Source organism: Culex pipiens, chromosome 2 (genome assembly GCF_016801865.2).
Source record: "Culex pipiens pallens isolate TS chromosome 2, TS_CPP_V2, whole genome shotgun sequence".
NCBI lineage: Eukaryota > Metazoa > Arthropoda > Insecta > Diptera > Culicidae > Culex > Culex pipiens.
In genome coordinates this window covers 50,973,516-50,983,573 of record NC_068938.1, presented here as the reverse complement: position 1 = coordinate 50,983,573, position 10,058 = coordinate 50,973,516, and the positions used below count along the sequence as shown (strand labels likewise).

Here is a 10,058-nt window from a genome sequence, read left to right as displayed (position 1 = left end):
TTCAATGTTATTCAGCGCTTTAATTTATCAACAATTAACCCTCACTCTCCGCTCACTTCCAGATCGGCATCCCTCGTCCCTGCACGTTGTGAATGTGACTCTGCCGCGGTGCCGTCATGTTCCACTCGTACCAAACCTTGTGCGACGCGACGCAGCGCCAAAAGTTCACCCGAATTTCGTCCCCACGGCGAATCTGCACCGGTTCCGTCATCGGGAAGAACATCGAGAACCACGAGCCAAGCCCGCGCGTGTGCGAGTACGGGTGGATGCTGATGGTGATGTCTTTGTACAGGACCGCGTCGAAATAGCCGGTGAATCCGTGCATCACGCAGTCGAGGGACGCCTTGAACGTGAGACTGGCCGAGCGGCTGTTGTCGATGATGGGCGCTGGGTTCGGGTGGACAAATTCGAACAGCGGCTGGGGGGCGTCGATGTGGTACACGTTCTTCAGGTAGGCCACGTACGAACCCTCCATGTAGCGGGACGTGACGATGCGGTCCTTGGCGTGGGGACTCTTCTCCAGCGAGCGGATCTGGTTGTAGATCTTGGTCGTCATAACCGGGTTGAGGTAGGAGGTTGATTTGGCTGGAAGGGAGGAGAAGGGAGGAGGGAGTTGAATTACGATCGTGTTGAGTAGATGATCTTAATTATAAAGTTTGTTATGCATTCTGAGAAAATAAGAACTTTAAAAATTCGTTCCGATTAAAAAAAAATCAACAGAATCATACGAAATAGAAAATTTTTGGACTATACAAGGCAGTTTAGGACTTTTGAGCAATTCTTCACCAAAACCGGAAACGGATTTTATTCGAATTTTTTTAATTTATTATTTGGCTCAAATTTTGTGGGAGCCTTCCTTATGACCAAAGAAGCCATTTTGTGTAATTGGTTCACCCATACAATTTTAGCAGCTGTCCATACAAAAATGGTACATAAACATTTGAAAATCTATAACTTTTGAGGGATTTTTCTGAGCAATTTGTTGTCTTCGACAAAGTTGTAGGTATCGATAAGGAATAATAAAAAAAAGAAAATTCCGCAAAAGTTATAGATTTTTGAATATGTATTTAACATTTTTGTATGGACAAATGCATTTAGAATTTTTAATTTTTGAAATCAAAGAATTGTAAGTTTTGATTTACATTTGGACTTTGGAAATCTAACCATTTTTTTACATTTGGGGCTAAGTAGTCATACAATCCAAGTTAATTCAGAATGAAATTTTTAACGATTTTTTTTTATTTTACCTATTAAACGAATTCAAAATTTTGTGAGCTTTTAAAAATCAGGGAATTTTTATAAATTTATAACTTTCGGCAATTTGTAAATTGAAAGAATTACAGGAATTTAAAATATTTAAAATTTGGTAAATTTTTAGAAAAAAAATATTAATTTTGAAAATTTTGTGGGGTTTTTAATTTGTTTATTTTATTTGTAGGTTTTCAAACAAATTTCATGAACATCATGATTTCAAGAATTTTCGAAATTTCGAGCATTAAAAAAATGCAATTAATGATTTTAAGCATTTTTTAAATTTAAGGAATTATCTAAAATAACATACGAATTTATGAATTCTAGAATCCAATGATCTATAGAACCTGAACATTTTAAAATTTAATAAAAGTAAAGACTATGGGAAAATAGTCATTTTAGTAATTAAGATTTGAAGCATTTAGAATTCAACAAATCCCAGAAATTTGATTTTGCTAACATTTTAAATTTTTATTAGGTGTGATGTTAGAAATTTTAAAAGTTAGCGAGCTTCAGAAAATTTACGAATTTTGAAAATATAAGAACTAGTACTTTCGACAGTTAAGAAATTTTATTACTTTTAAAATTTTAGTCTTTTATAAATTTTATGAATATTTATTTTGTAAATTTTATATTTTTCTGTATTGTTTTTATTTAAAGAATTGGCATTTTATATTTTTTTATAAATTCTAGAAACTTGACAATATTATTTATTTAAAGAATTGGCATTTTATATTTTTTTATAAATTCTAGAAACTTGACAATATTATTTATTTAAAGAATTTAAAAAATCATGCAATTCAAAAGCTTAAGAATTTTTTAAACATAAGGTATGTTAGAATCTCAAAAAGGAAATGAATGTAACATTTTTTGCAAAAATTGCAAATTGCAAAAATGCAATTTTTTCATAAAATAAAAAAAAAATCTGGAATTTAGGAGATTTTATAAATAAGAGTTGTTTTTTTTTTATATTCGAATTTTTAGTAATTTGAGAAATTATTGGAACCTTGGACATTTAGAAATTTGATAAATCTAACAGAAAAAATAAGAAATGTTATAATTTAACAAATATAAGGAATATTACAATCGCAAAAATTTAAGGAATGTGAGAATTTCAGAATTTTAAATTTCATGAAATTTTATGCAAATTTTAATTTTAAAAAATGTATATGAATTTAATAAATTTTGGGGATTTAGATTTTTAGGTATTTTAGATTTTTTTTCAACTAAATGCAATTTATAACTTTATTTTCTTTATAAACAATCAATTTCACGATTTTATCAATATGATATAATTTTTAAATTAACGAAATTTACTTAATTTTAGAAAATTTTATAAATTTTAAGCAGGAATTTCTTGAATTATGGAATTTTAGATATTTTAAAAATACTGTAAACACTGGTTCAAAAAAAGGAATTTTAAAAAGTTTACGTTTTTGGGTATTTTGAGAATTCTTGGAAATTCAGGAATATTGTACTTGTCACATTTTTTATTTCTACTTTTTTGCTGAAATTCAAGGAATTCTAAATTTTACAAATACTATTATTTAGAAAAAAAATATGAGCTTTACACACTCATTTTTGATTTTTGATCTCGGCAGAATTGTGCCGTAACCCAAACAACTTGTACAAGTACTTTGGCAATTTAAGAAATAAAAGACAAGCATCTATTTTCGAATATAAGAATTGACAGAATTAAATTATTTTAAAAATATTATAGTTTCAGAGTTAACAGTTTTAACAGAGCTTTGAATTTCGGAATTAAAGTTGGACATTGATGGAATTTAAGTGTTTTAGAGCATTACAATTTTAGAATTAAAGAACTCTAAAATTTCTGAATTGATTTTTAGAAATTTGAAACGCTAAAATTTTTCAAAATCTAAGCTAGAAAACATGTATATAAAACTGACAAAATTATACAATTTAAGGAATTTTAGAATACTTAGATGAACTATCCAAATAATTTCTTTAAAAGAATAATAATAAAAAAATATATAAAAAGAAATGCTTGATAGTTACAAAACTCACAAGGAATGCTGATGCCGTCCGGTTTGAGATGCTTCTGGGCGCCGTCCAAACACTCGGGCGACAACTCGTTATCGCCAAACGAACCGAGCAGCTCCGACACCAGGATGTCCGCCTTCTCCGGCGGCTCAAACTCGCGCATGTCGGTGGAAATGAGCTCAACGTTACGATCACGCCACAGCTCGCGGATCAGCGCGCTCAGCGTGACGATCGCGTTCGGGTTCTTCTCGATGACGTACACTTTGACTTTGCGTTTGCTCTTGATCGATGCGTTGATGGTGGCCCGAACCAGCGGACCTCGGCCTCCGCCGACCACCATGATGATGGACGTTCGCGTGTCCAGTTCTGCGGTGGGAACGCGATCGCGCAGAGCTTGCTCGATGGCATTCTGGTACAGGATGTATTTGACGGGGTCTTTTTCGAAAACTTCGTACGTGAAGCTGTCCAGATTGTCGTACAGAGGCTGGAGCGGGATTTCCAGCAGGTCGTCGTAGCCGGTCATCGGGTCTTTCACGTAGTTGGCTTTCAGGATGTACTTGATGTAATCGGAGTAGTGGACGAGGCGTTTGTCTTCCGGATTCGCCTTCAGGATAAAGTGACAACCCAGGGTTCGATGGAACAACACCAGCAGCTCCTGATGAGCCTTCGAGAGAACCGGATAGTTGTTGGAATTGGTCAGAAAGATGCTCGACGAAATAACAATCGCGTCCACCGGTTCTCCAAGCCATCGATAGATCTCCTCCTTCTTGGGAATGTCCGCCGTAAACTCCAACGCCACCTTCACGTGAGTGTCGTGATCCACGTACGACCGGAAGTTGTTCCACCAGTTCCACGGATCCTCAACCGTCACGTCCTCCTCCACATCCGCCCGCCAAGTGGCCTGCGCCGCCTTCAAATCTACCATCGGAACTTCCGCCAGCAGAATCCCCTTCAACCCGTGACCAACCACCCGCGCCAAATTGGCACAATTCCCACTCTTCAGCCGCACCATCACGTACCCCGTCTGGACCAAATGTTCCGCGTAGGAAATCTCCTGCCGCATCGTCGCTTCCCCCTGCTTCCGCACGTCCCCGTCCGCCGAATCGCAGTCCACATTGTTGCTCAACCGGCAAATCACCCGATTCAGCCACTGGCCGGAAGTTAGTAGCAAGTCGGACCGCGTGAAGCACTGGTGCGCCGTCTTGAGCGGTTCCTCGACAAACTCCCGCTCGAACCGCCGGTGCACCATCGGAATCGTAATCGACTGAAAGTTGGACCGGGCCGCCTCCTCGATGGCGGTCTCCAGTTCGTACACCGTGTCCAGGTAGAGCGACACGCACACCGTCGGCGCCTTCGAGTGGTCAGTCATTTTAGGCGCGGCGATTCTGGGGGGGGGTGCGATCCGGAACAAAAACGGTTTTCTCGAGTGAGCTTCACGTGCGCGACGAGGACTCTTTTCTGCGTGTTGTGGCTGCTGTCAAAGTCCTCCGGCGCTTGGTGGGTTTTTTTGAGCAGCTTTGTTTACACTTTTTCGAGCAGTTTTGACAGTGTGGCCAGATTTTGTTCACCCCGATAGTTTAGCGACTCTTTAATTTTTTATTTAAAATTCTTAAATTCTTAAATTCTTAAATTCTTAAATTCTTAAATTCTTAAATTCTTAAATTCTTAAATTCTTAAATTCTTAAATTCTTAAATTCTTAAATTCTTAAATTTTTAAATTCTTAAATTCTTAAATTCTTAAATTCTTAAATTCTTAAATTCTTAAATTCTTAAATTCTTAAATTCTTAAATTCTTAAATTCTTAAATTCTTAAATTCTTAAATTCTTAAATTCTTAAATTCTTAAATTCTTAAATTCTTAAATTCTTAAATTCTTAAATTCTTAAATTCTTAAATTCTTAAATTCTTAAATTCTTAAATTCTTAAATTCGTAAATTCGTAAATTCTTAAATTCTTAAATTCTTGGAATTTTTAGATTTTCAATTTATGAATTTTCATATTCAAACAGATGGATTTGGAAATTTCTTATTTTTTATATTTAGATTAGACGTAAATTTAGAAGTTTAGAATTTATTTCAGAAAATGCTTTTTTCTTTTTAGAAAAACGTGCAGCACTTTTCGAGCAGTTTTGACCGTTTTGACAAAACCATCGACACGCAAGTTTCTAAAGGGCATCCGCGTTGAAAGTTGGCGCGCTTTGGAGACAAATCAACAAACAAAAATCGACCGACGTTCGCGCGGATCATCGCTGCTAAGTTTCGCATTTTATTCGATTCAAGTGTTGTTAAATCCTTCAGAAATGGCTCTCTGGGTTGATCGGTACCGTCCGCGCGAGCTTGCCAAGCTAGACTACCACAAGACGCAAGCGGGACACTTGATTAACCTGTGCGCCCAGGGCGACTTCCCGCATCTGATGTTCTACGGCCCGTCCGGAGCCGGCAAGAAGACCCGGATCATGTGCCTGCTGCGGGAGCTGTACGGACCGGGCGTGGAGCGGCTGCGCAACGAAATCATGAACTTTACCACACCGTCGAATAAGAAGGTGGAGATTATGACGGTGAGCAGCAACTATCATATTGAGGTGAATCCGTCGGACGCGGGAATCTACGACCGGGTGGTCATCACGGATATGATCAAGCAGATTGCCCAGACGCAGCAGATCGATCCCAGTGGGCAGCGGGAGTTTAAGACGATCGTGTTGTCCGAGGTGGACGAGCTGACGAAGGACGCCCAGCACGCGCTCCGACGGACGATGGAAAAGTACGTGGCGACCTGCCGGTTGGTGCTGTGCGTCAACTCGACGTCGCGCGTCATTCCGGCCGTCAAGAGTCGATGCTTGGGGATTCGCGTGTCGGCGCCGACCGGCGAGGAGATTGTCGGTATTTTGAATGTATGGTTGTGTTGGACTTGTCTTTGAAAAGTTTACTGAAACAGATTAACTTTTACAGAACATCTGCAAGAAGGAGGGTCTCCACATTCCGCCTGAGCTGGCCACCCGCATCACCCAGAAGTCGGACCGCAACCTGCGCCGGGCCATCCTGATGCTGGAGGCGTGCAAGGTGCAGCAGTATCCGTTCACCGTCGGCCAAGACGTGCCGGAGATTGATTGGCAGGTGTTCCTCCGGGAGACGGCGAACCAGATCGTGCAGGAGCAGAGTCCGGCAAAGCTGGAAGCGGTCCGGGAGCGGCTGTACGAGCTGTTGTCGCAGGGCGTCCCGTCCGATGTGATATTCCGCGGGTTGGTGGAGAATCTGGTCAAGAACTGCGACATGAGCCTGAAGACGCAAACGCTCAACTTTGCCAGCTTGTACGAGCACCGGATGCAGCAGGGCAGCAAGCACATCTTCCACCTGGAGGCGTTCGTGGCGCAGTTTATGGCGCTGTACAAGAAGTTTTTGAACCAGGCTTCGGTGATGGATATGGATGATTTTTGAAATTTGTGTTTCTTTTTGTCGAATAAATCTCGTTTTGTAAGTTATCACGAAGTTGACTTTATAGCTGTCGGCCACTATTGCTAGTACCAACCACTAGTGTCTTCCTTTTAACTACAAGGACTTCGCCGCCCTGGGCTCCTAAGTGTTTGAGTACGGCACGGAGCGACGGCGCCGGATACCCATATTTACACAAAGAATTTTAGAGCGCCCGCCGCGTGATTCGAACCAGCAACCTCTGGATTGTGAATCCAGTGCGCGGTCCGATTGATCCACACGGGCGGACAAACTTATTGTAACTTATCAGCAATTTTTTATTCAAAAACCAAAAAACACCCTCCAAGCTAATAATTCTCGTAATGCTTAACTCTAAACAGCGACACGACACTTTCGCGATTTCCCAGCGCCAAATAGCCGCCGCCGGGCGAGAACTGAACCCGCGTCACGTGCCCCAGCGCGGACTTCATCATCGGGAAGTTCCGGAAAACGGTCCCACTCTTCATGTGCACCAGCTTGACGGCATCGGGCAGCTCCGGAGAGGCGATGGCCAGCAGCTCCGAGGTGGCATTGAAGGCCATCGAGCCGATCGACGTCGTCAGGTTGGAGATGGTCTTTTCCGGCGACGGGTACTTTTCCTTGAGGATCTTCTCCAGCAGGTAGATGTTGACGATGCCTTGCCGGTTTCCGGTGGCCACGAAGCGACCGCTAGGGCAGATGGCGATGCAGGAACCGTTGACGCAACCCTCGTCGGTGAAGACGTTGACGAAGCGACGCTTTTCCAGGTGGTAGATCGAGACGTCGTTGTCTTGGCTGTTGCACAGGAGGTATTTGGAATCTGGGGTGAAGCAGAGCGAGTAGCAACAGTTTTTCTGCTGGATTGTGGTCAACAGTTCCTTGCTGCGGCCGTCCAGCAGGTGGATTTCACCGTAACCGCCCGTCACGGCCAGATATTTGCCACACTTTGACATGTCAAAGTTCTTCATGGTCCAGGCGCCGTCACCCTTGAGTTGCAGGGTGTTGCTCGCACCGGAGATCAAATTGTACACGTGGTAAAACTTGCGGAAACTTCCAAACAGAACCTCGTTCCCGTCCGGAGTCATTCGACAGCATGCGATTTTAAAGTTCTTCAACCCAATCGTGTGGAGTTTCTCATTCTTAGTCCCGTCAACGGCTACAATCGACGCCAGTCCATTTTTCCCGGCCATGACCGCCACCATCGACGTCGGGTGAAAGTTCACAGCAGTAATCTCGCCCTCATTCTTCGTCTCCCGGTTCAGATTCTTCAACCGTTTCAGCTCAATTTCTCCCTTCGCCAGCTCCGAGCTCTTCCCCTTCACGACGTGCCCAACCGTCTTCAGTATCTCATCATCCGAATCGACCTCCCTCTCCCGGTCCAAATCCGCCCACTTTGGCTGGCCAACAATCTTTTCAAAATTCTTCCTCTGCTTCCGGACGGTCGCCTTCATCTCCAGCCTGCTCTTCTTCTCCCGATAGTCTTCGTCCCGCTCATCGTCCGAATCCTGCCAAGCGGCCTTCCGCTTCGGCTTCGCCACACTCCCACCGTCCTCCTCCTCCGAGTCCTCACCATCCTCATCTTGCCCCTTCTTCCCAAGCAAGTTGTTCACCAGCTCCGACTTCCCTCCAAACACCAACGACATCAGCTCCTTCTCCCGGTCCGTCCTCGGCTTGCCAATCGTGTGGTCATCCAGCTGGGCGAAAATGTCCTCTTCCCCTTTGTCGTCGGAATCATCATCATCACTGTCCTCCTTCTGCTTGACGGCGCCACCTTCTTCCGACTGCTCCGACCCGTCGTCCGATTCGTCCTCCTCCGACTTCAACTCCATCTCGATGTCGCGCTTGTACGCGGACAGTATCTGCTGGATCGCGGCATCGTCGGTGTCCTGTTGAAGCATTGTTTGCACAGGTTTGGAAGCACTTTTTTGTGGTAAATTTCAGCTTAAATCAATCATGTAAAAATACGCAAATCGTCGCCGCGGAACAGTTTTGAAAACACGTGAAACTGGATTGTAAACAAAGCGGCGAGCTGTCAAAAGCCCCCGATGGGAAAAGGATGGCGCGCAGCAGAATGAAGCAAGAGTGCCCAGTTAACTCAATCCGAATTCTGAAACGGAATCTATTTAGAATCGTATACAAATTCCGTTTCAAACGCAACAACCGGTTCCGTGTTCGAACCGGTTGTTGCGTTTGAAACGGAATTTGTGTACGATTCTAATTAGATTCCGTTTCAAAATTCGGATTGATTTGACTGGGTGCTCGAATAATTTTGCCCTCTGGAAACGTTCGATGGTGAGATAAACGATTTTGGAGAGGTCATGGATTACGTATCGATAAAATTTAAATATAAATATAATTTAAACAAAGAAAAAAATCCCCATATTTTATTGCGTGCATTTCAAATAACCTATTATCAGTTATTTTAAATCAGGTTTTGTTAAGAAAAATCTAGATTTTTTTTATAGGTCCTATAAACAAATAGCTCAATAGTTTACAGGATCCTTTCAAAAAAGGGGTTTGGATCTGTTTGAATGATTTCAAAGCAAACCTGAATGATTTTCTGTCAGAATTATAGTAAAATTTTAAAACTAGGGGAACAGCATCCAATTCCAGTGTGCCTCTAATGTTGGCAGGTCAGAACTTTGACATTCACTTAAAGCTAATCAAAAGCGTTTTCAACAGAAATCGAGCAATAAATAGCTCAATGAGAAGTGAGCAAGCAAGTTTCTATCAAAAGTTTTGCAAATATTAGTTGTTAAAATAGTGAAAATCAGCAAATTGGATGAATTTGGGAGCGAGTGCTTAACCTGCCAAACATACAAGAATTTCCCCTTATTAAGAATATTTTTGGAAGAATTAAAAAATTTAAGAATTTAAGAACTTAAGAATTGAAGAATTGAAGAATTGAAGAATTGAAGAATTGAAGAATTGAAGAATTGAAGAATTGAAGAATTGAAGAATTTAAGAATTTAAGAATTTAAGAGTTTAAGAATTTAAGAATTTAAGAATTTAAGAATTTAAGAATTTAAGAATTCAAGAATTTAAGAATTTAAGAATTTAAGAATTTAAGAATTTTAGAATTTAAGAATTTAAGAATTTTAGAATTTAAGAATTTAAGAATTTAAGAATTTAAGAACTTAAGAATTTAAGAATTTAAGAATTTGAGAATTTAAGAATTTAAAATTTAAGAATTTAAGAATTTAAGAATTTAAGAATTTAAGAATTTAAGAATTTAAGAATTTAAGAATTTAAGAATTTAAGAATTTAAGAATTTAAGAATTTAAGAATTTAAGAATTTAAGAATTTAAGAATTTAAGAATTTAAGAATTTAAGAATTTAAGAATTTAAGAATTTAAGA

General features: G+C 40.6%; 3 protein-coding genes across 3 annotated transcripts; 1 reads left to right on the top strand and 2 right to left on the bottom strand.

Moving 5' to 3' along the window:
- Window positions 1-4,729, bottom strand: LOC120430020 (protein arginine N-methyltransferase 5). The gene is made up of 2 exons (XM_039595115.2): window positions 3,280-4,729; window positions 1-585 (listed from the first exon to the last, which is right to left on the bottom strand). The coding sequence occupies exons 1-2, from the start codon at window positions 4,622-4,624 to the stop codon at window positions 53-55; spliced, it is 1,878 nt and encodes a 625-aa protein (XP_039451049.1). The 5' UTR covers window positions 4,625-4,729; the 3' UTR covers window positions 1-52.
- A 730-nt stretch (window positions 4,730-5,459) lies between these two features.
- LOC120430019 (replication factor C subunit 3) lies at window positions 5,460-6,732 on the top strand. Its single transcript, XM_039595113.2, has 2 exons — window positions 5,460-6,144; window positions 6,203-6,732. The coding sequence occupies exons 1-2, from the start codon at window positions 5,554-5,556 to the stop codon at window positions 6,686-6,688; spliced, it is 1,077 nt and encodes a 358-aa protein (XP_039451047.1). The 5' UTR covers window positions 5,460-5,553; the 3' UTR covers window positions 6,689-6,732.
- An 81-nt stretch (window positions 6,733-6,813) lies between these two features.
- LOC120430018 (U3 small nucleolar RNA-associated protein 18 homolog) lies at window positions 6,814-8,716 on the bottom strand. Its single transcript, XM_039595112.2, has one exon. The coding sequence runs from the start codon at window positions 8,596-8,598 to the stop codon at window positions 7,030-7,032; it is 1,569 nt and encodes a 522-aa protein (XP_039451046.1). The 5' UTR covers window positions 8,599-8,716; the 3' UTR covers window positions 6,814-7,029.
- Window positions 8,717-10,058: the final 1,342 nt, after the last annotated feature.

Coding starts and splice junctions, on each gene's coding strand:
- LOC120430018 (XM_039595112.2), bottom strand. CDS start 8,598: ATGCTTCAACAGGACACCGACGATGCCGCGATCCAGCAGATACTGTCC.
- LOC120430019 (XM_039595113.2), top strand. CDS start 5,554: ATGGCTCTCTGGGTTGATCGGTACCGTCCGCGCGAGCTTGCCAAGCTA. Junction 6,145..6,202: donor AGATTGTCGGTATTTTGAAT/GTATGGTTGTGT, acceptor TAACTTTTACAG/AACATCTGCAAGAAGGAGGG.
- LOC120430020 (XM_039595115.2), bottom strand. CDS start 4,624: ATGACTGACCACTCGAAGGCGCCGACGGTGTGCGTGTCGCTCTACCTG. Junction 586..3,279: donor GGACGGCATCAGCATTCCTT/GTGAGTTTTGTA, acceptor CCTCCCTTCCAG/CCAAATCAACCTCCTACCTC.